The 25,221-nt window shown below is 39.2% G+C and overlaps 1 protein-coding gene across 1 annotated transcript in view; it reads left to right on the top strand.

Annotated features, from left to right (window-relative positions):
* OPHN1 (oligophrenin 1) overlaps nucleotides 1-25,221 on the top strand; it is a 293,249-nt gene that overhangs the window by 107,224 nt on the left and 160,804 nt on the right. Inside the window, exon 4 of the mRNA XM_036271467.1 lies at nucleotides 23,845-23,906. Within this exon, the coding sequence (XP_036127360.1) occupies nucleotides 23,845-23,906 (62 nt within the window). The remainder of the gene's footprint in view (nucleotides 1-23,844; nucleotides 23,907-25,221) is intronic.

A 25,221-nucleotide genomic window follows, 5' to 3' on the forward strand; every position in this document is an offset into this window, starting at 1 on the left:
GTATTGTCTATGGGAGTTTTGCAGTACAATAGTGATATTGAATAGTAGCAGCAAAGACCGGATGGCTTTTGAAGTCTGAAGTATTTGCCCTCTGGCCATTTAGGGAAAAGGTTTTGTGATCACTGAATTCAAGAGTTAGTGTGAACCATTTGTTAGATTAGAACATTGAACCACAGAACTAACGCAAGTAATCTAATGTCTCTGAAACAAGTTAGTAACAATTATATTTGTGAACCCCAAAATTAAAATATGAAAGTATATTATTATTACTATTTTAAAAATTATTTTTCTCCACACTCTCGCCAACACTTGTTTGATGATTTGTTGATGGCGGCCATTCTGACAGGTGTGAGGTGATACCTCATTGTTGTTTTCATTTGCATCTCTCTGATGATTAGTGATGTTGAGCATTTCTTCATATGTCTCTTAGCCATTTGTACGTCCTGTTGGGAGAGGTGTCTATTTAGTTCCTCTGCCCATTTTTTAATTGGGTTCTTTGTCTTCCTTTTGTTGAGTTGTATGAGCACTCTATATGTATTGGAAATTAACCCCTTATCTGATATATCATTGGCAATGATGCTCTCCCATACAGTGGGTTGCCTTTCCATTTCGATGATTGTATCTTTTGCTGTGCAGAAGCTTTTTAGTTTGATGTAAGACTCTAGTACACTGCTGGTGGAGATGCAGACTGGTGCAGCCACTATGGAAAACAATATGGTGTTACCTCAAAAAAATTAAAGATTGAACTGCCATTTGACCCAGTGGTCCCACTTCTAGGAATATACCCTAAGAAGCCTGAAACACCAATCAGAAAGAATATATGTACCCCCATGTTCACAGCAGCACTATTTACAATAGCTAAGATCTGGAAACAGCCCAAGTGTCCATCAGTAGGCGAATGGATAAAAAAGCGGTGGTACATATACACAATGGGGTACTATGCAGCTGTAAGAAAGATCTCTTATCCTTTGAGATGACATGGAGGGACCTGGAAAGTATTATCCTAAGCAAAACAAGCCAGGCAGAGAAAGACAAGTATCATATGATCTCACTTATCTGTGAAATATAATGAACATAACAGTCTGAGGAATGGGGTAGTCCCAGAGACGTGGAAGTGGGGTACAGACTGACAATCCCCAGAAGAGGGAGTGGTGGGGGAGAGATAAACCACAGAACTTATATACATGTATGCATGAACAATGGGCATGGACAACAAAGCTGTTGTCCGTGGAAATGGACAGGGTGGGGTGGGAGTGGGAGGGAGGAATCAGTAGGGGAAAACGGTGAAACATCTGTAACAAAAATAAATAAATTAATTAAAAAATTATTTTTCAACTACAGTTGACATGCAATATTATGTTAGTTTAAGGTATACAATGTAGTAAATAGATATTTATGTACTTTACAGAGTGAGCCCCATGAGTCTAGTACCCATCTGACACCATATGTAGTTATTACAATGTTATCAACCATATTTCCTTTTCTCCGATTTACTTCCCTGTGACTTTTTTTAACTGGCAGTTTGTACTTATTTATAACTTTCACCTTTTTCACCCATTCCCACAATCCCCTTCACATCAGGCAACCATCAGTTTATTCTCTGTATCTGAGTTTGTTTTCATTTTGTTTGTTCACATATATGTATAGTTTTGTTTTCATGTATTTATACTGTGCTCATGGACAGGAAGAATTATCATAGTTAAAATGTCCATACTGCCCAAAGCACTCTACAGATTCAACACAATGGCTTATCTCACAGAACTAGAAAAAATATTCCCAAAATTTATATTAAATCACAAAAGACCCCAAATAGCCATAGTAATCTTTTTTTTTTTTGTCCTCACCCGAGGATATTTTTTATTCAGATAGAGTGGGAGGGAGAGAGAGGAAGAGAGAGAAAGAGAAACATCGATGTGAAAGGGACACATTGAGTGGCTGCCACCTGCACAACCCAGCCAGGGCCGGGGACAAACTGCAACCAAGGTACGTGCCCTTAGCAGGAACTGAACCCGGGTCTCTCTGGACCACAGGCTGACGCTCTAACCACTGAGCAAAACTGGCCAGGGCAGCCATAGCAATCTCAAGAAGAACTAAGTTGGAGGAATCACATTACTTGATATCAAATTATACTACAAGGCCATAGTAATCAAGACAGCTTGGTACTGGTATAAAAACAGACATATAGATCAGTGAATCTGAATAGAAAGCCAAGAAATTGTCCATGAGCACAGTATATATGCTTCTATTTATTTGTATCTTCTTCAGTGTCTTATAATTTTATGAATACAGGTCTTTTACATCCTTGATTAAATTTATTCCTAGGTGTTTTACTTCTTTTTTGAAGCAATCATGAATGGGGTTGTTTTCTTGGATTCCCTTTCTGATAGTTCATTATTGGTATATAAAAATGCAATTGGTTTCTGGATATGTATTTTGTGTGCTGAATTCATTTATCAGTTCTAGTAGTTTTTTGGTGGAATCTTTAGGGTTCTCTATATACAATATCATGTCATCTGCAAATAATGAGTTTTACTTCTTCCTTTTTAATTTGAATGCTTTTTATTTCTTCTTCTTGTCTGATTGCTGGGGCTAGAACTTCCAGTACTATGTTGAATAAGAGTGGTGACAGTGGACATCCCTGTCTTCCTGATCTTACAGGAAATACTTTTAGTTTTTGCCCGTTAAGTATGATTTGGCTGTGGGTTTGTCATATATGTCCTTTATTACATTGAGGTATGTTCCTGCTATTCCCACTTTGTTGAGAGTTTTTATCATAAGTAGGTACTGGATTTTATCTAATGCTCTTTATGCATCTGTTGGTATGATCATGTGATTTCTACCTTCCACTTTGTTTATGTGATGTATCACATCTATTGATTTGTGGATATTGAACCAATCTTGCATTCCTGGAATAACTCCCACAGGATCATGGTGTATGAGCTTTTTAATGTATTGCTGGATCTGTTTTGCTAATATTTTGTTGAGGATTTTAGCATGTATGTTCATTTAAGGCCACTGTTTCCTTATTGATTTTCTGTCTGAATTATCTATTTGTTGATGCCACTGGGGTGTTAAAAGTCTACTACTATTTCTGTATTAGTGTCCATCTCCCACTTCATGTCCATCGATATTTGCTTTATAAATTTAGTTGCTCCTCCTTGGGGTGCATAGGTGTTTGCAAGAGTTCTATCTTCTTGTTGGATTGAGCCCTTTATCATTATGGAATGCCTCTTTTTACCTCCTTCGTTACAGCCTTTGTTCTAAAGTTTATATTGTCTGATATAAATATTGCTACCTCAGGTTTTTTTGTTCCATTTGCATTTTCCTATAATTTTACTTTCAGTCTATATGTCTTTCAATCTAAGGTGGGTCTCTTGTAGGAGTATATGTGCTTCTTTTTATCCATTTAACCACCCTGTCTTTTGATTAGAGCATTTATTCCATTAATGTTAATGTAATTATTGATATGTATATAGTTATTGCCACATTTTATTAATGATTTCTGACTGTTTTTGTAGTTCTTTTCTTTTCCTTTCTTATTGTTTTATTCTCTTCTTCTGTATGTTGACGACTTTGTGTAGTGTTATGTTAGGATTCTTTTCCCTTTTGTTCTTGTATATCTCTTATAGATTTTGGTTTGTGGTTATATGTGCTTCATATATACTATACTATGTTCATAAGCATTTATTTTCAGTTTATGGTAGCTTAAATTTGAACACATTCTAAAACCATTACATGTTAAACTCTCCACCCACCAGCCGGACTGGTGCAGGCAGGTGCCAAATCTATGCTCTCCATTAACCTGGATAACAACATTTGCCCTACCTAGGCAATTCCCAGAGACCTTGCCCCAGCGAACTTGGTCGCCCCAACCAAGCCTCTTCCAGTGGCTCTTCCAAAGAAGCTGCCTGCCTCTACTCACGCTGAGGGTTTTATAAAAATCCCTCAGGGATCCACAAACCAGAAACAAGCAAGGAATAGCTCTAGTATGTCTTGTAGTTCTTGCAAAGTGGCTCCAAGCCCAGCGTAAGTGGAAAGACCTCAACTTAAATTGTAAGTCCTATCAGGTGGCCCCAAGGCTAGCATCAGTGGCAGCCAACATGGCCTGGAACATAGCTTCAACTAAGCAGCCACAAGCCTAACACAAGTGGCAGTTGCCCTCAGTTTTCAGTGTAGCTTCTCCCAACAACTTCCAAAATCAGCAAAAGCAGAAACCAACCACAGATCACACGGTAGCTGCTGCAAAGCACAGACACAGGCAAGTAGCTAAACTTGACCAGCACTGGATACCCTCCCAAGCACTTCCAGACCCAACTCACCTGGTGGCCAGTTCAGATCACACTACAGCACAACCCAACCAGCTCCACAAATGACAAACCTGAAAGTTGGACTCAACTGGCAAGAGAGCTACAGTCAAGACACTCTGGCTCCATGGGGTTATCTCCCACTAAACAGTTTGTCTGCTGTAGCCACAGCCAGCACCCACAGCCAGTCAGCCAGACAGTCAACCCCACCATGTGATGTACCAACAGCACTCAAGGTCTAACTACCCAAGGAGGGCACATAAAAACAATATGGAGGACATCCTGGAGAACCTAGCTCAGGTAACCAGGGAGACTGTGCCACTGGATCCCACAGCACACCTTCTACATATAAATCACTCTGTCAAACAGGAAGATGTAGCAGATCAAGCTAACATATAGAAAGAAAAATTCAGCCTAAATGAGGAGATAAAGAAATATGTCCCAACTGAAAGAACAGGACCAAGCTCCAGAAAAAGACTGAAATAAAATTGAAACAAGCAATCTACCAAATACAGAGTTTAAGATAATGGTTATAAGGATGCTCAAGAAACTTAGGGAAAGAATAGGTGAATTCAGTGAGAACATCAACAGAGATAAATAACATAAAAGTGAAATAGAAAACATAAAAAAAGAACCAGACAGGATTGAAGAATACAATAACTGAAAGAAGAATATACCAATAGGAAACCATAGCAAATAAGATGAAGTAGGTCAAATCAATGATCAGGCAGTGAAGGAAGTGGAAAACGTCCAATTGGAACAGCAAAAAATAATAAAGAATCAAAAACATGAGGATAGTTTTAAGGAAAAACAGCAAGTGTACCAACATTCACATCATAGGGGTACAAGAAAGAGAGAAAGGGATTGAAAACCTATTTGAAGAAATAATGATGGAAAACATCCCTAACCTGGTGAAGGACACAGACATACAAATCCAGGAAGCACACAGTCCCAAACATGATGAACCCAAGACACATAATAATTAAAATGTCAAAGTTTAAAGATAAAAAAAGAAACTTAAAAATAGCAAGATAAGCCCTGACCAGTTTGGTTCAGTGGCTGAGCGTTGGCCTGCGGACCAGAGAGTCCTGGGTTTGGTTCCCGCTAAGGGCATGTACCACAAAAAAAAAAAAAAAGGCAAGATAAAAGCAGACAGTCACATACAAGGAAGCTGATTACTCAACAGAAACTTTGCAGGTCGGAATGAAATGGCACAAAATATTAAAGGTGATGCAAAGCAAATACCTACAAATAAGATAACTCTACCCAGCCAGGTTATCAGTCAGAACCAAAAGAGAGATGGAGTTTCACAAAAGAAAAAGCTTAAGGAGTTCATCACCACTAAACCAGTATTACAAAAAATATTACAGGGACTGCTTTAAGTAGAAAAGAAAAGATAAAAAATATGACTAAGAAAATATAGAAAAGAAAGAATTCTGACAAAGGCAAACACTTCATTATAAGTCAACCAATTAGAAAGCTAGGACAAATGTTAAAAGACAAAAGAAGATCGTGTGTAATTAGACTTGTGGCTGCTTAGTTGAAGCTATGTTCCAGGCCATGTTGGCTGCCACTGATGCTAGCCTTAGGGCCACCTGATAGGACTTACAATTTAAGTTGAGGTCTTTCCACTTACGCTGGGCTTGGAGCCACTTTGCAAGAACTACAAGACATACTAGAGCTATTCCTTGCTTGTTTCTGATTTGTGGATCCCTGAGAGATTTTTATAAAACCCTCAGTGTGAGTAGAGGCAGGCGACTTCTTTGGAAGAGCCACTGGAAGAGGCTTTGCTGGGGTGACCAAGTTTGCTGGGGCAAGGTCTCTGGGAATTGCCTAGGTAGGGCAAATGTTGTTATCCAGGTTAATGGAGAGCATAGATTTGGCACCTGCCTGCACCAGTCTGGCTGGTGGGTGGAGTGTTTAACATGTAATGGTGCCGCCTGCCAGCACCTCCATTTCCATGGAGAGTTGACCTGATCCCTGCCCCTCTAGCCCTCGCCTTGAGTTAGTCAATTTAGTTCTTTCCCATATGTCCCTGGCACTTTGAGCTGCTGTTCTTGTGCTGGAACAAGTGAGTTTGTGAGCCAGAGAGTCTGTGTGCAGGTCATTTGAGAGCAGTGCCTTGGTCTTAGTGGTCATTTGTCTTTCTCAGAGATAATCTCCACTGGTTTTCACCATCGGATGTTATGGGGATTCCTCTTCCTGGTACTGGTGCCCTGAACTGGGGATCCTGATATGGGGCTGGGACCTCTGCAGCCAAGATACCATTCCAGATTCTAATCTCTACACCATGGATGTGGGATCGGCCTGGTCCATGTCTCCATTCTTCCCACAGTCTCTACAGGGCTTCTTCTTTATACCCTTAGTTATGTTGTAGGCCACAGGAATGACACCAGGTGTTAGACCCGTGGAGTCAGACCAGACCTGAGTTCAGCAAACTTGGTACTTGAGTTCTGGCTAGGAAAGAATTCAGAACCAAGACTCAAACTATAAGAGAACATTTATTTGGAAAATCACAGAGGTGGAACAAGTACTTTGTAGAGAAAATGGGCTTAGGAAACAAATTTTAGAGGTAAAGGAAGGGCTCTTGGAGCTTGGGAGTGAGGAAGGTAATGGTAATGTCCCTGGAGGGAGGGGGAGGGGAAAGGGAAAGGGAGAGGTGTGGGCATGCTCCTGGGAGGGAGAACATGCTAGATCCTCCATCTTAAGGGTTTTAAGGGTGGAGATTTTAGGGGAGCCCCCAAAGAAGATCTTAATAGAATACTCATCAGCTTTCCAGGGGTGTCCTTCAGGGGTGGGGTCTCCACGGACTGATTGGTTGGCAGCAGTAGTAGGGGGTCATTATCCAATGCAGTTGGTCCTGAGGTCAGTCATGGCATTGCTCGTCTGGTTTTGCTGCTTGTCTGGGCCTGGAGCTGAAATACAACCGAGACCTAGATGTTATCTCCAGGGAGGGAAGGTCAGGGGGTCCAAACTGCATGACTAGCGATATGTTAGGGTAGGATAGTCACCTTGAGGGCAAGGTCTCACCCTACAGTTGTCCTTTGCCATGTACCCAGGGCTTTTTGCCTTGGTGACCTTCTGTACCTGAGTTATCATTCTTGCTGTGTTTATGGCTGTCTCACTGCCTACCACAGTTATAGAACTTCTGTTCAGCTAGTCTTCAAGTGGTTCTCAATGTTCTATAATTTAGTAATTTTGATGTGATTGTGGAGCGGATAAGCATAGAGTTGATGTACTCTGTTATCTTCATAAAAAGTCCCCTAACATGTACTATTATTATTAAATGTTCCTTTTATTAAATATAAATAATATATAAAAGTATAAAATTTACTATGATAATAAATGATAGTTTGAGTTTGTATCTATATTTCTGAATTTAATATCCTATCCCTACAAGTGATTGCTTTCAAATTAGTTTTAATAATACAGATGGAGGTAGAAAATTATATCACATGCACTACATACATACAGAGACACAAACAACAAAGACAAACAGAGACAGTTTCTAAGATAAAACTCACCCAGATTCACCCAATGCAGAGCAGGGAGCCAGTGGAGCACAATGGGCCCATGTCAGTATCTAACACTGGGTCCAAGTCTGCAGGCTGGTCCTAGGTAGGCTTCTTCAGAATCCTTTGGACTATGCAAAGTAAATGTTTATGTAAGAACATCCAAAACTCTGAATAATTTTTATAAGCATTTATTTGAGTCAAATGATGGCATGCCAGAAAAGAAAGCAAGATCTCAAGTGCTCTATCAAATGACTTTTCTTTCTGTACATTTGGAATTAAGGAGGGAAGGTAAGGAAGATCACTTGAAAGTGTCAGAAAGCGGGGTCAGGAAATCTCTGTGATTGGACTACAGAATAGTTAAGATTATGTGCTCCTTTTTCTGGGAGCCATACTTTCTATAATATTTAAGTAGTGTTGAAAATTTAGCTTATTTCCAGTTTTTCAGTATGATAAATGATACTGCACTGAATATTTTTATGAGGGTTAGATTGACTTGTTTATTTATTAAAATTTTTTTCTTTATTCATTTTAGAGAGAAAGAGAGGGAGAGGGAGAGAGAGATAGAAATATTGATGAGGGAGAACATCAACTGGCCGCCTCCTGCATGCCCCCCACTGAGTATTTGGCCCACAACCTGGGTTTGTGCCCTGACCAGGAATCGAACTGGCGACCTTTTGGTGCATTGGTTGATGCTCAACCACTGAGCCACACTGGCCAGGCAAAGTTTTCTTATTCTTAAAAACTGAGGATTATCTGGTGGATTTCACCGGAGAAAATCATATTTCAACCCAGAGTTTGTCTTGTCATCCCCATCACTAAGCAGGGTGCCCCTTGGGTGAACCCTAGTGGCATAGTTTTCTTCTGTGTATCTCACTTGCTACCTCTTCCCCAGAAACTGGCACCCAATGGGTTTCAGCAGTTTGTTTGTTCATGCCCAGAAAAAGAAAAATCAGTGTTTGAAAAATATCAGACTACATATCACATTTCCATTCCAGTTATCCTAACCTATTTGAAGAAACTCTTTCGTGAGCCAAGCAGGTTGATTTAAGGTCAAAGGTTTCAGGTAGAAAGTTCCATCAGTAACCCATTACTGCTTTCTGGGAGCAGAGGGTCCAGATAAAGTTCAATATTATCGGTTACCCTCAGTCCCCTTTGTTTTGTTCAACATGAGTATTTTTTGTTGCTGCACACTGACAGCTGATCATAAACCTTCTGACTGGGATGAAGTAGGGTTTAAGAAATAGCCTCTCAAGGACTTTTGTTGATTTTTTTTCTTGTAAAACCAGTTGGGCCATCTTTTGAGAGGGGGTTGCAAAGGTCAGCTGTTTTAAGGCTCTGGAGATTAGTCATCTTAAAAGAAGAGGGATACCTAAAGTGAAATAGAGAAACATTAATATCAAGTTTCATATTAAGAAAAGAGCCAGGAGTTAATCCTGAGGACCCAGTGATTTCTAAGAGGTCGATGGGTGAAAATCATTTGATTATGTGGTGCCATTCATGGAATTTTTTGAAGCTTTCAAGATGAGATGTCGGTGCTCTTGGTGACATTGTCCACAATCTTGACCATCTTTCATATAAGGACACACATTAACTGAGCATTTCATGAGACTTATTTAGTCTAGATGATGATTTGTCCAAGGAGAATTCGTGGTCTCCTGAGGTGGCAAGCCCTTAGAGGTTTATGTCAGGTCATTGGTCTTGGTTAACAGGTCTTCTTCAGCTCCTCGGGAAAGGGCCGGTTATAAGGCAAAATGGCATCCCTGTAGGGATCTGGGTTGTCAGGTTTTAGTTCTTCATGACTCTAAGTCATATCAGAGGGAGAAAATTGGAATTGTTGGTTTGGAAAATTATAACTAGATATTGAAGGAAATGGGAAGGGTTGAAAATTTGGAATTTACAAATTGGGCAATGTAGTAGGATCTAGTCTGATTTTCAGATAGATACCAAAACTGTATTTTTGACAGAGAAAAGAAGTCAATTAAAGCTCAATCAGACATGACAGAGTTTGCATGCTGATAAGTCACCTACAATTAAGAAGAGATGCAAAAGCTCACTAGCTCCAAGTCACATTTGCTTTCTTCCAAATAAAAGTGGCCACTTTCTTGATGTTGATAATATTTTCCTTGTGTTTGTCTATGATTTTATCATCCACATGTGCAACCCTGTCCACCATAGTCTAAAATTCCCTTAAACATTTTATAATGATATTAAGTCCCCTTTAATCTAAAGGTTCCCCCTCTATCCCTTGCTTTTGCTTTCAGTCGATCTGTAGACAGACATTTGACATTGAGCACACAGCTACCATGTTTCACCAACCCAGCAGTAATTAGTTATGAACCGGGGATAACCCCTCGATATTTGGAGGTCCCAGAACTCTGTGCCAGAGACACAAAGACACAGCGCCTGCCCCCGAGAAACCTGTACTTGCATGGGAAAAGCAGTCCTCCCCAAGCACAGGATAATGTAGCTAGTAAGCCACTTAAGTGGGAATGTTAAACCAGCTCTTCCACTCATAGAACAAAATTGTTTTGATGGGCATATTTTTTTATACATAGTTGTGATGTTACTGCAAAGGGACCTGGCCCTGAGTGGGTCTGCTTAGAGCCAGCCAGTAGTGTGTGGGTTCTTGACTTAGTGCAGGAAAGATTTCGTGATATGAGCCCAGGTGATTTTTGAAAGAATGTTATTAAAGCTGGGGACAGGGAAACAAGGAAGGGCTTAGGATAGCGGAAGCAACAGGAGAGCCTAAGCAGGCTCTCCTTGAACCTCTGGAAATGTTATAGGAAAGAAATGAGCCTTGGCAGGGCTGCTTTAGTTCACTGGGAAGTCAGAAAAAAGGAGGCTTTGGAGACAGGTTCAAGGGGTTAGTCCTGGACGAACTGCCGCTTCCCATTGCTGCCCTGGTTGCAAGCTTCCTGGGGTCCCTGAAAGTTTAGGAGATGCACGCCTGTGGGGGAAGAAGAGGGAGAAGGGAGGGGAAAGCTTAGGCGTGCTCCCAGGAGGGAGAGTGCACTGGGTCTTCAGTCCTAAAAGCTTTTATTTATTTATTAAATGTTTTTCTTTATTTTATTTTATTTCCATCATCATTTATCCCCATATACCCTCTTCTACCCCCACTCCTCCCTGCAGTCACCACGCTGTTGTCCATGTCCATGAGTCCTTTCTCCTTTTTGACTAATTCTTCCACTCCCCTAACCACCCTATCAGAGCTGTCCGCCTGCTCTCTGTCTGTCAGTCTGTCTCTATTTTGCTTGGTAGTCCAGTTTGTTCATTTAATTCCACATATGCAGGAAATCATAAGGTGCTTGTTTTTCTGTGACTGACTTCTTTCACTTAGCACAATGTTCTCCAGGTCCATCTATGCTGTCCCAAAGAGTATAATTTTCTTCCTTTTATGACTGAGTAGTATTCCATTCTGTAAATGTAACATAGCTGTGACACAGCTGGACACTAGGGCTGCTTCCAAATCTTGGCTATTGTAAATAAGCTGCCATGAGCATAGGGGTGCATATATTCTTTCAAAGCACTGTTTCAGGTTTCTTTGGATAAATTCCCGGAAGTGGAATTGCTGGGTTATAAGGCAGTTCCATTTCAATTGTTTGAGGAAACTCCATACTACTTTCCACAGTGGGTGCAGCAATCTGCATTCCCACCAACAGTGCATGGAGGTTCCCTTTCCTCTGTGTCCTTGCCAACACTTGTTGTTTGCTGATTTATCCATGATTGCCAGATGTGAGGTGGTATCTCATTAAGGGTGGAGACCTTAGGGGAGGTCTCAGGGGAGGATCTCAGTAGAATAGTCATCAGTTTTCCAGGTGTGTCCTTTCGGGGACATGGTCTCCACTGATTGGTCAGCACTAGGGCAGGGGGTCATTAGTCAAAGCAGCTGATCCTGAGGTCAGCCTTGGCCTTTGCTTGTCTGGTTTTTCTACTTTTCTACTTTTCTTGGCCTGTCAGCTGAAATACAACCCAGGCCTAGATGTTAACTCTAGGGAGGAAAGGTAAGGGGAGGAAAGGTTAGCCTGGAGGTGAGGTCTTTGTTTTTTTAGTTTTGTTCCTTGCTAGCACTGGGGGTTTCCACCCTGGTGACCTTCTGTATCTGTTGTAAATTGCTTCACCAGTTTTGTTTTTTTTTTTCAGCTGTCTGTCTCAATTTCCCTATTCTACTTGCCAAGGAATTTTCCTTGCTTCTTACTAACCTGCCTGATTAATATTTTATGCATACATTTTATATACAATGTTTTGCATTCTGCTTTTTTCATACAGTATTTCATCAAAGGCATTTTGCTGTGTTTATAAAATTTTGTGTACTTCTCCTTTTAAAAAATGTATTGTTGACACTATCACTGATGTCTCCATTTTCCCCCCTCTATCCACTTGCACCCAGCCTTCATCCCCCCCCACTCCACCCCCTGGCCATCACCACACGTCATCTGTGTCCATGGACTATGCATATATGTTCTTTGGCTAATCTCTTCGCCTTCTTTACTCCAGTCCCCACTAGCCCCCGCCCCTCTGAGATCTGTCAGTTTGTTCCATGTTTCCATGCCTCTGTTTCTATGTTGTTTATGAGTTTATTTTGTTTATTAGAGTCCACATATAATCCATAAATACCACATATGATATTTGTCTTTCTCTAACTGGCTTATTTTGTTTAGCATAATAAACTCCAGGTCCATCCATGCTGTCGCAAAGGGTAAGAGTTCCTTCTTTTATACAGCATCTATTATTCCATTGTGTAACTGTACCACAGCTATTTTATCCACTCACCTACTGATGAGCACATGAGCTGTACTTCTCCATTTAAAAATATTTTTATTGATTTTGTAGAGAGAGAGGAAGGGAGAGAGAGAGAAACATCAATGTGAGAGAAAAACATCCATTGGCTGCCTCCCACACGCCCCCTACTGGGTATCAAGCCCACAACCGGGGCATGTGCCCTGACTGGGAATCAAACCATGACCTCTCAGTCCATAGGATGATGCTTAATCCGCTGAGCCACACTGACTGGGCTGTATTTCTCCTTTTTAATGGTTGTAATAATAGTCCATTAAGTGGATGTACTTAATCTTTTCCCAATCATTGGACATTTTTTGTTTTCCATTATTCATTATCATTAATAATGTTGAGCGCATACCTTTGGATATAAAAGTTTCTCCTCTTGTATTCAGGGTTATTTTTTAGGTGTGGTTACCCAGAAGTGAATTTACTGGCTAAAAGGGTATAAACAATATTAAGCCTTTTGATCTATATTATTATCCTTCATTGGAAGTTTGCAACCCTTTGGGAAGACAGTTGCATACGAGTATTAGGAAATACTTCACTTTGCTGAACTTCAGTTTTCTCATTAATAAAATTACAATGAAAAAAGAATGTAAGATTTGAGAAGCATCGTGTACAGTGATTTTCCCTGCTCCATTTTCTTAGCATTTTATTGTTTCTCTCTCGGAATTTTCTAGGGATAGTTCATTTTTACTGGCTAATCTCTTCACCTTTTTTTTTTTTTATCCTCACCCGAGAACATTTTTTCATTTTTTGTTCAGATAGAGTAGGACAGACAGGAAGAGAGAGAGAAACATCGATGTGAAAGGGACACATCAAGTGGCTGCCACCCATATGACCCAATCAGGGCTGGGGACAAACTGCAACCAAGGCACGTGCCCTTAGCGGGAACTGAACCTGGGTCTCTCTGGACCGCAGGTCAAAGCTCCAACCGCTGAGCCAAACCGGCCAGGGCTGGACTCTCCTTTTAATGCTCTGGGCCTGCTAGCATTATTGAAGAGAACTGCAGTCGGTTTTGTAAGGCGGGCTTTGTCGTGCTGGTGGGGCAGGGCATGTTGCAGCTGCTGCTGGTGGGGACACTGGTGGTTATGCAGGCCTGTTTTCTTCCTTTTCTAGCCAGTTTTCTTAGTCGCCTTTCCTCTTTTTTTTTGTTAAATTTTTATTTTTTTATTATTGTTTTTGCATTTATCTTCAGATAGAGAGGGAGGGAGAGAAGGAGGAAGAGAGAGAGAGAAACATCGATGTGAGAGAGACACATCGAGTGGCCGCTACCCACACAACCCCACCCGGTGCCAGGGACAAACTGCAACTGAGGTACGTACCCTCAGCGGTAACCGAACCCAGGACTCTCTAGTCTGCAGGCTGACGCTCTAACCGCTGAGCCAAACCGGCCAGGGCCCCTTTCCTCTTTTTTGAAGGAAGGCTAAGAACTGAACTCCTTTTCCTGTTCTTCAGTGACTGTTCTCTCCCACAACACTCCAACAGATAGTCTGCTCTTACTAAAGCTTTTGTTTCTTTCCAGAAACAAGAGAGCCATTTGCAGTGGCAGCTCTCAGACAGTGTTGTAATGGTCCATGATGTTTGGTTAAAAATGTATCAGTAAGAGGCCTTATAGGACTTAATGACTCTAAGTCAGAAATAACCAAGGTCCAAACCTCCTGCTTTAGCCCTTGAAGTGTTTCTCAACTCACTATGTACATGAGCGAAGAAAAATGAATATGAATATGAAACTTTCTAAGGAAACAAAATACATTTTGGGGAGCAATTAGATAAAATAGAGGATATAGCCCGGCCAGTGTGGCTCAGTGGTTGAGCGTTGACCCATGCACCAAGAGGTTGCTGGTTTGATTCCCAGTCAGGACACATGCCCAGGTTGTGGGCCCAATCCCTGGTGGGGGGCATGCAGGAGGCGGCCAATCAATGTTTCCTCTCATTGATGTTTCTATCTCTCTCTCCTTCTCCTCTCCTCTCTCTCTCAAATAAAAAAAGAAAACAAAAAGAAGATATAACATAGGTACTTTGGCTGTGGCTGGCAAAACATGGTTATCTTACAGTGGTTAGAAAGCATTGAATAGGAGTCCCCTTTTGACTGTGCAGTTATCTGTGTGACCTTGGATACATCAGTTCCTATTTCTAGACCCCAGTCTCCTTCATGAATAAAATGAGGTAGTTTGATTAAGACAGACGATCTGTAAAAGTCTGAGCCATTTAGACAGTAGTTTACCAGAATGCAGAAACTATCTTGACTTTGCTAATACTTTTTACCTGTTGCCATATATCTCAGTGGGCTTTTATTTATTTATTTATTTTTCTTTATTGATTTTAGAAGGAAAGGAAGGGAGAAGAAGAGAGAGATAGAAACATTGACGAGAGAGAACGTCGATCGGCCACCTCCTGTACGTGCCCTGACCAGGAATCAAATCAGCGACCTCTTTGTGTATGGGTTGATGATCAACCACTGAGACACACTGGGCGGCTCAGTGGGCTTTTAAAATCTTATCACCGCCCAGCTGGTGTGGCTCAGTGGTTGAAAATTGACCCATACACCAAGAGGTCGCCTGTTCGATTCCTGGTCAGGGCACATGCTCAGGTCACAGGCTGATCCCCAATGGGGGGTGTGCAGGAGGCAGCTGATCAATGTTCTCACTCATCGATGTTTCTGTCTCGCTCTCCCCCCCCCCTCTAAAATCAGTAAAGAAAAACATTTTTTTTTTTTATCCTCACACGAGGACATTTTTCCATTTTTTGTTCAGGTAGAGTGAGAGGGAGAGAGAGGAACAGAGAGAGAGAGAGAAACATCGATGTGAAAGGAACACATCGAGTGGCTGCCACCCGCACAACCAACCAGGGCCGGGGACAAACTGCAACCGAGGTCCATGCCCTTAGCGGGAACCGAACCCGGGGTCTCTCAGGACCGCAGGCGGACACTCTAACCGCTCTAATCCGGCCAGGGCAAGAAAAACATTTTTTTAAAAGCCTTCTTATTGTGATGAAAATGTGACATGCACCTCTCATAGACACTAGAGAGGTGTTATTGAACAGCCCCCTGAATCACAGGGGAGTGGGCTGTCTCCAACCTCAATCCTTGTCTTCTCATATAAAATAATTTATATAAGAGACTCTAGATAATATCTGCATTGTGTTCAGTAAATTTATTAAAACATTAATGCAAGTAAATTTATTAAAACATTGAAGCATGCACATTTACTAATGAAACAAAGCAAGCAAACCTATACATCTGCCTTATGTAGCACAGATGGGCTCTCAGCTAATCTGAAGAGCCAGTAGGGTGGGTGATTTCTGCCTTATATACCCTTCTGTCTATAAGTTTAAAAATTTTTTCCTTTGCTAGATATTGTGGTACAGATTAACTCTAAAAATCTCCCCTTTTCTTTGTTATGGCTTTCCCACAATTTATGAGAGATATCTGGTCATTAAACCCCAACTTCTGGCCTTTTTTGTTTGTTTGCTTATACTCTTCTTTCCTCCTCCTGCCTCTTGTCCTAACAACTTTGGGATGATTTGTACTAAGTGGTCTCTGATTCCTCCTCCTCCTCTCCCCTTCCATCCCCGCTTCTCTCCTGCATTCTTCTGTGAGGAGAAGTTTTAACCTTGTTCCAGAGATAAGGCCCTACTAGAAGCAGTCTGCAAAGGTTTTTGGCTTTTGTCTAATTTTTTGCCTTAGTTTCCCTATTCCTCCTGCCCTGATATCTTTTTCTAACATTATCACCAATTAAATAAACTCATATGGCCTTTTAGAGGCCACCCATTGAGTAATGGGATTTTTGACTCAGTAACTTAATTTTAAATTGATATAACAATTACTGAAGCTCTTGTTAATTGAAAGTACATATCACAAAAATCTCTGACCCACTTACTTCAGTGGGAATGGTCAGGAACTGTCCTCTGAAAAGATGCTTTCTCATAAAAGTAATACAGATACTGGCAAAATATTCAAAATCAACTTTTTAAGAACTCTGGAAATTAACTAAAATTTGTAACAATATAAGGTGTAAACGCATTCAAGGAAAAGGGCTCAATAATTGGAATGACAGTGATCTTTGTAGTGCTCAAACTTGCACTATTTCCATCCCCTTCTCTCCTGCTCCACAGTAGCCTTGGAAACTAACAGCTACACGGTCATGGAAGCTCTAAACACCACCATTCCAGCAGCCATTGGAGAGTGTACAATGGGTTTGAAGCTCCATTAAAGCTGGAAAATAACAATTATAGGATGGTCTTATATGAATGAACTCAGAGCTGACTTACTGCAAGTGGTTTTTGCCTTAGGGAATTTGTCAAAAACAATTAGTGGTAATTTTTTAGCACCTCAGCTGCCTCAGGCATCATAAAGGATAGTAGTAAACAAGAAGCTGAACAATAAACCTTACTGGAAAAATTGAGAATGAGATGTCCAAAAAGAGCTATGGAAAGTTGCAACATATTCCTGGAAATCTAGAAAGTCATGCACATGTATGGGCTTTGCTCATGTCCAAGATTTGTACCTGTCCAGAAAGACTTGAGGAAACTCTACTTTCTTGTTTCTGGCTGACTTCAAAGATCTGTGCAAGCAGGAAGTAAAGACTAAAACAGATTTATGAACCACCTGCCTGAGTGTTGAAGTTATATACTAACACCTACACAGAGCCCTTCAGCAAAGCTGGGAAATTTATTTATTCAAAGTGTTTAAATATATCTTTGTCCAATCATTAGCTGGCCTTTAAGCTAACTGACTAGAGACTTCAGTGGATTAACATGACAAAGAATACAGACTATAGAATCAGTCCATGAAGTCACTAAACAAAGAGCAACAACAAGAACAATAAATCATGGGAAAGGAATGGGTTTCTGATTTCCAAAGTTGTCACTTTGCATTATTTAAAATGTTCAATTTTCAAAAAATACATTGTGAGATCTGCAAAGAAATAAAAAAAATGGCCCATGAGCAATGATAACAAAAAAACTAGCAATAAATAGAAATTGTCCCTGAGGAAGCCAAACCATTGGACTTTCTAAAAAGAGAATTTCAGACTGGCCTGTGTGGCTCAGTAGACTGAGCATTGTCCAATGGACTGAGAGGTCCTGGTTTGATTCCCGGTCAGGGCACATGCCCGGGTTGCAGGCTTGATCCCCAGTAGGGGGTGTGCAAGAGGCAGCTGATAGATGTTTCTCTCACACGTTGCTGTTTCTATCTCACCCCCCCCCCAAAAAAAATCAAAAAAACATATTTAAAAAAATAAAGGGAATTTTAATTACCTAGTTTCAATATCATATATTTCTATAAAAATAAAATATTTATTTATTTAATTAATATAAAAGAACCACTTAGCAATTGTGCAGTTTGCAAGTACAATAACTGAATTGAAAAATTTATTATAGGGGCTTAACATCAAATTTATACTGGCAGAATATAGAATCAGATTGACTTAAACATGGATGAGTTGAACGTATTTAATCTGAGAAAAATAAAGAAAAAATAATTCAGAAAAATCAACAAAACTTCAGAGACCATGAATATCATTAAACATAACAGTTATAGTCATAATGAGAATCCTAAATGAAGAGGAGAGAAAGGGTAGGAATAATATTTGAAGAAACAATGGCCAAAAACTTGATAAATTTGGTGAAGAGCTTTAATCTGCTTATTCTACAATTCAGCAAACTCAAAGGAAGACAAACTCAAGGAGTTGCATGCTTCAACACATTACAGTCAAATTGTCAAAAGATGGCAACAAAGAGAATCTTGAAAAAAAATAACGGAATAATGACATCATGTACAAAAGAGTCTCAAAAGAATTAACAGATGACTTCTCTTTAGAAACCATAAAGGCCAAAAAGCAGGGGGTGACATACTCAAAGTACTGAAAAAGAGTTTATCATCTAAGGGTGCTCAAGGATCTTAGTGAGAACATAAAAATGGACCAGTCAGAAATGAAGGATGCACTACTGAAATAAAGAATGATTTACTGGGAATCAATAGTGGAGTAGGTGAAGCCAAGAAGCAAACCATCGAATTGGAATATAAGGAAGCAAAAAACACCCAATCAGAACAGCAAAAAGAAAACAGAATCCAAAAAAAAATGAGGACAGTGTAAGGAGCTTCTGGGACAACTTTAAGCATACCAAAATTTGCATTGTGGGGGTGCCAGAAGGAGAAGAGAGAGAGCAAGAAATTGAATTGAAAACCTATTTGAAAAAATAATGACAGAAAACTTCCCTAACTTGGTGAAGGAAATAGACATACAAGTCCAGGAAGCACAGAGAGTTCCAAACAAGATGAACCCAAAGAGGCCCACCCCAAGACACATCATCATCAAAATGCAAAAGGTTAAAGACAAAGAGAGAATCTTAAAAGCAGCAAGAGAAAAGCAGTTAGTTACCTACAACAGCGCTCCCATAAGACTGTCAGCTGATTTCTCAAAAGAAACTTTGCAGGCCAAAAAGAAGTGGCAAGAGATGTTCAAAGTGATGAAAAACAATGACCTACAACCAAGATTACTCTGTCCTACAAAGCTATTATTTAGAATTGATGAGTATATAAAGAGTGTTTTAGACAAGAAAAAGCTAAAGGAATTCATCACCACCAAACCAGTATTATATGAAATGTTGAAGGGTCTTCTTGAAGGAGGAGAAGAACAAAAATATGAACAATAAAATGGCAATATACATATCTATCAACAATTGAATCTACAAACAAAATGAGCAAGCAGAACAGAAACAGACTCATAGATACACAGAACGTTTTGTTGCTTGCCAAATATGAGGGGGCTGGAGGGATGGGTGAAGAAAACGAAGAAATTAAGAAGTACAAATTAGTTGTTAGGTTGATGAACCTCAAAGGGAAAGGGGAAGGGAGGGCGGGAAGAAATAAACCAAAGAACTTCAATACATATATGCATAACCAATGGACACAAACAATAGTGTGGGGAAGGGAGGAGGGGAATGGGATTGAGGAGGAGGGGGTCAATGGGGGAAAAAGGGGGGTGATATCTGTAACACATTGCCCTGATACCAAAACAAGGATATCCCATGTTTGTGTGTCAGAAGACTTAATATTGTTAAGTTGGCAATGATCCTTGTATTGGTCTACACATTCAATGTGATAACTATAAAAATGGTGATGCTAAAATTCATATAGAAATTCAAGGGACTTATCTAGAAGAGCCAAGCAATCTTGAAAAAGAACAATGTTGGATGACTCACACTGTCCCATTTCAAAACTCATTGCAAGGGCATTATCATGACTATATGGTACTGTCATAGGACAGATTTAGAGATCAATAGAATAGAATTAAGATACCAAAAATAATCCCTTACTTTATGGTCAACTGGTTTTTGACAAGTGTGCCAAGACGATTCAATGGGGAAAGAACATTCTTTTCAATAAATAATGCTGGAAGGCCAATGCCTTATGTGGTACATAAATACAGTTGAATACTTCTCAGCCATAAGAAAAGATGAAATACTATTATTTGTAACAATATGAATGGATCTTGAGACTATCATGCTAAGTGAAAGAAGTCAGACAGAAAAAGTCAAGAATCATAGGTTTCACTCATATATGGGATATAAAACTGAAAGCAACAAATGAACAACCAAGATGAACAAAAACTCATAGACACAGATGACAGTATGGTAGCTACCAGAGGGAAGGATGGTGGTGGGGGTAGTAAAGGATAAAAGGGTAAGATATATGGTGACAGAAGGAGATTTGACTTTGAGTGGTGAACACATAATGCAATATACAGGTGATATATCATAGAAATATACACTTGAAACCTTTATAATCTTATTAACCAATGTCACCCCAATGAACTTAATAAAAAATAATACTGAGATAACTGGATAGACACAATGTGAAAGAATGAAGTTAGACCTCTCCCACAGAGCACATACAAAAATGAACTCAGAATGGATTAAGAAGCTAAAGTAGGAGCTAAACTATAAATCTCTTAGAAGAAAACACAAAGGTATAACTCTTCATATTTTTTTCTAAACAGCAGTTTCTTAGATAAGACAACAAAAGTACAAGTGACAAAAGAAAAGGTAGATAGATTGGATATCAACAAAATTTTAACGCTTTGTTCTTCAAGTGACAGTCAACAGTATGCAAGAAAATTTTGCAAATTATCTATCTGATGAGAGACTTTTGTCCAGAATATATAGGTACTTTTACAACTCAATAAACACAAATAACCCAATTACAAAATGGGCAAAATAATTGAATAGGCATATTTCCAAGGAAGATAAGAAGCAAACTGATCTTGCCTGGAAAAATGCCAAAACAACAGAAAAATATATCTCTGAGTCTATTTTGGAACAGCAGGTCAGTAAACATTTTCATTTTTTCCTATTTACTCTTTCTGATTAGGGTATTTTTCTTCTCTGTGCTAATATTGCTTTTAATTTGCGGTGTTTGCAAAGGTGATTTCCCTGGGTATGTACAGCACCTTAATTCTCAGAAGAAAGAATGCCATTTTCTGGTGTCCTGTATTGAACTTAAACATAGTTTCCTTGGTACTTGGAAAGCTGGATTAGTTGTCCAGTTCTCTTAGGGAGGGAAATTTATTTTTTATCTAAAAATATTAACATGGATGCGTTTGTTTCTCTGTGCTTTTAATATGTCTGCTGTAATTCAGATAACATTTGAGAATATACTTCCTGTTTCTGGTGAGAAGTTGGGAACATTAAAGTAGTAGTTATTAGAATTGAAAGGGGCACTAAAGACTACCTTGCTTAATTTAGCTTTTATTTATTGATTGGTTTATTTGTTTATTTACTTAGTATATTAAGAAATTGAAGAGCTGGGAGAAGGGACTTGCCCAGTCACCTCGCCAGTAAGTGACAGAACTGGCATTAGGAGAGTAGAATATTGGGGTGGGGGAAAAGGTGTAATGTTTATTACCTTCTGTGTGTTGGCACTCTACATTTACCTTCTAATTTAGTCCTTAAAACAACAGTCTCAGATATTTCATCATGCCTATTTGACAAGGTAGGTAACTGAATCTCAAAGGGATCAAGTCACTTAGTTAAAAGTTGCATATCAGCCCGGCCAGTGTGGCTCAGTGGTTGAGGGTTGACCCGTGTACCAAGATGTCACTGGTTCGATTTCCAGTCAGGGCACATGCCCAGGTTGTGGGCCTGATCCCCAGTGGAGTGAGTGCAGGAGGCAGCCATTCGATATTCTTTCTCATCGATGTTTCTATCTCTCCCTTCCTCTCTCTCTCCAACATCAATAAAGAAATTTTAAAAAGTTGTACATCAATGATGGTAGACTGAGGTTGGAAATCCAAGTTTATCTCTCTAAAGTTTATGCTCCTATTTCTTTGTCTTGTCTCCTACAACAGAACCTTCCTCACGTATTACTCCATCTGATGTTCTTTCTAACATATCACATGACTTTTCATCTACAGTCCCACAAAACCTCTGCAGGGACCTGAGGAGAAACAAAGCTACAATGCAGGGAGATGGATTTAGGCTTAATAGTAGACACATAGACCAATGGAACAGAATTGAGAGCCCAGAAATGAACCCAAGCATATACAGTCAACTAATATTCGACAAGAGTGCCAAGAATACTCAAGGGAGAAATGATCATCTTTTCAATCAATAGTGCTGGGAAAATTGGATATACTCATGGAAAAGAATGAAACCAAACCCTGATAATACACCACTCGTAAAGATGAACTCAAAATGGATTCAGGACTTAAATGTAAGACCTGAAACCACAAAACTCTCAGAAAAACATTGTGGAAAGGTTCTTGGGATGAGTCTTAGCCATCCTCTTTTTAGATATGATACCTTAAGCACAAGCAACAACAACAAAAATACACGAGTAGGACTACATCAAACTAAAAAGCTCTGTACAGCAAAATAAATAATCAGTAAAGTGGAAAGGCAACCAATGGAATGGGAGAAAATATTTGCAAATAATCTATCTGATGAGGGGTTAATATCCAAAAAAAGTAAGGAATTCATACAACTGAATAGCTACAAAAACAAATAATCTGATTTAAAAACGGGCAAAGGACCTGAACAGACTTTTTTAAAAGAGATATTGCAGTAGCCAACAGGTACATGTAAAGGTGCTCAGCGTCACTAATCATTAGAAAAATGCAAGTAAAGACTGTGATGAAATATTACCTCTTGCCTGTTAGAATGGCTATTATAAAAATGTCAATATGTAATTGATGGTGATGATGTAGAGAAAAGGGAACCCTTGTGCACTATTAGTGGGAATGTAAATTGGTGCAGCCACAATGAAAAACAGTATGGAGTTTCCTTTAAAAATTAAAAAAATAGAACTACCTTATGATCTAACAATTCCACTTTTGGCTATATATTTAAAGGAAATGAAATTACAATGCTGAAGAGATATCTGCATTCCTATATTTATGGCAGCATTGTCTGTAATATTTAAGAAATGGAAACCTAAGTGTCTATTGACAGATGAATGGATAAGGAAAATATTACACACACACACATGCGCGCGTGCACACACACGGTAAAATACTATTCAGTCATAGAAATGAAGGAAATCCTGCCATTGGTGACAACATGGATGGATTGTATGGGGGTTGTGCTAAGTGAAATAAATCAGACAGAAAAAGACAAATACTGTATGATATCACTTATATGTAGAATCTAGAGAAACCAAACTCATGGAAAAAGAAGTCAGATTTGTGATTGCCAGAGGTGGGGGTGGGGTGAGGAAATTGGGTGAAGGTAATCCAAAGGCATATACATTCAGTTATAACTAAGTACTGTTGATGTTATGCACGTGGTAACTGTAGTTAAGACTGCTGTGTAGTATGGTTGAAAGTTATAAAGAGAGTTAGTTCCTGAAAGTTCTCATAACAAGGAAAAACATAGTTTTGTGAGTACATGAGGTGATGGATGTTAACAACTTATGGTAATCATTTCACAATATATATATATCTCAAGTCATTATGCTGTACGCTCAACTTATACAGTGTTGTATGTCAATTGTATCAATAAAACTGAAGAAAAATCTCTTGGGTAGGGATATTGGCAAAAAAAAAAAAAAAAAGGAAAAGATAGAACAAAAAAAAACATTCTACAGGCACTGAACACATTCTTCTATTGGCCTTGGATTTGACGACTTCTTTTAGTGGCCATGTGGGCTTGGGACACAAGTTCTTACCTCCTGTTGCACAAATCTCTGTCCACTTGCCTATCAAGTACCATGATTAATTTGGTTTATTTTTATTTTATCCTTCCAGCTGAATCCTTCAAGGAATTTGCTGAATTACTCAATGAAGTTGAAAATGAAAGGATGATGATGGTAGGTCACTGACACTGGGCCTGGAGCCTAGATCATTGCTGATATTGGGGATTTTTCCTGTCTTCACTGATTAGATGGATGCTCTGTTGTTTGGGTTTCTGTCTCATGGGTGCCTGGTACTACACACAGTTAGGAAATAGATCTGGTTACTGTATCTCAAGCTCCCACCTTGAGAGTTTAGCCTCTCAGGTAGAGAGAAATTAGTGTGGAAATCCCATTCCTATTCATTTCAGAGGACATTAAACTGGACTATTTAATATGGCCACTAAAATTGTGGTCTTTAGTCTTCTTAAGAAAATTCTCCATTTATTTATGTCTCTGCTTCCAGAAATAGTATGGGCTTTATTTATATATGATATATGATTATTTAATTTGAATCTATTATGAAGACTTTTTTCCTACATTTAAAGTCTAATTAAAAAAATTGACTTTAATAGTTATAGCAATTTTAGTTTTACAGGAAAATTGAGTGGAAAGACAAAGATTTCATATACTCCCTTTCTTTCCCTACCTCTTTCCACACAGTTTCCACTATTTTCAACATTTTGCAAGTGTGGTACAGTTGTTCCAATTTATGAGCCAATATTGACACAATACTATTAACTAAAGTCTGTAGTTTACATTAGGTTTACTCTTTGTATTAAACATTCTATGGGTTTTGACAAATGTGTAATGACGTGAATCCACCAATAAAGTATCATACAGAATGTTTTCACAGACCTAAATATTCCGCGTTCTCAACCTAGTCATCCTTTCCCCCTTCCCTTACTTACGAACCCCTGGCAAACACTGATCTTTCCTTGTACCGTGTTTTACCTTTTCTAGAATGTCATATCACTGTAGCCTTTTCAGTTTTGTGCCTTTCACTTAGCAATATGCATTTAAAGATCCTTCATGTCTTTTCATCTTTTCATGGCTTGTTAGCGCATTTCCTTTTATCATTGATCTATATCCCATTACATAGATGTACCACAGTTTGTCTATCCTTTCACCTATTGAAGACCATCTTGGTTGCTTCCAGTTTTGGCAATTATGAATAAAGCTGCTATAAGCATGTGTGCAGATTTATGTGATATAAATTTTCACTCTTTTGGGTAAATTCCAAGGAGTGAAGTTGCTGGATTGTATGATAAGAGTAAGTCTAGTTTTGTAAATAACTGCCAAATTGTCTTCCAAAGTGACTAACATTTGCATTAGCACCAGCAATGAATGAGCGTTTTTTTTTTTTTTTTTATATATTTTTTATCTTTATTTTATTTTTATTTTTACAGATAGAGTGGGAGGGAGAGAGAGGAAGAGAGAGAGAGGGAAACAT

The sequence above is a fragment of the Molossus molossus genome, unplaced genomic scaffold (genome assembly GCF_014108415.1).
Source record: "Molossus molossus isolate mMolMol1 unplaced genomic scaffold, mMolMol1.p scaffold_m16_p_2, whole genome shotgun sequence".
NCBI classification, from domain to species: domain Eukaryota; kingdom Metazoa; phylum Chordata; class Mammalia; order Chiroptera; family Molossidae; genus Molossus; species Molossus molossus.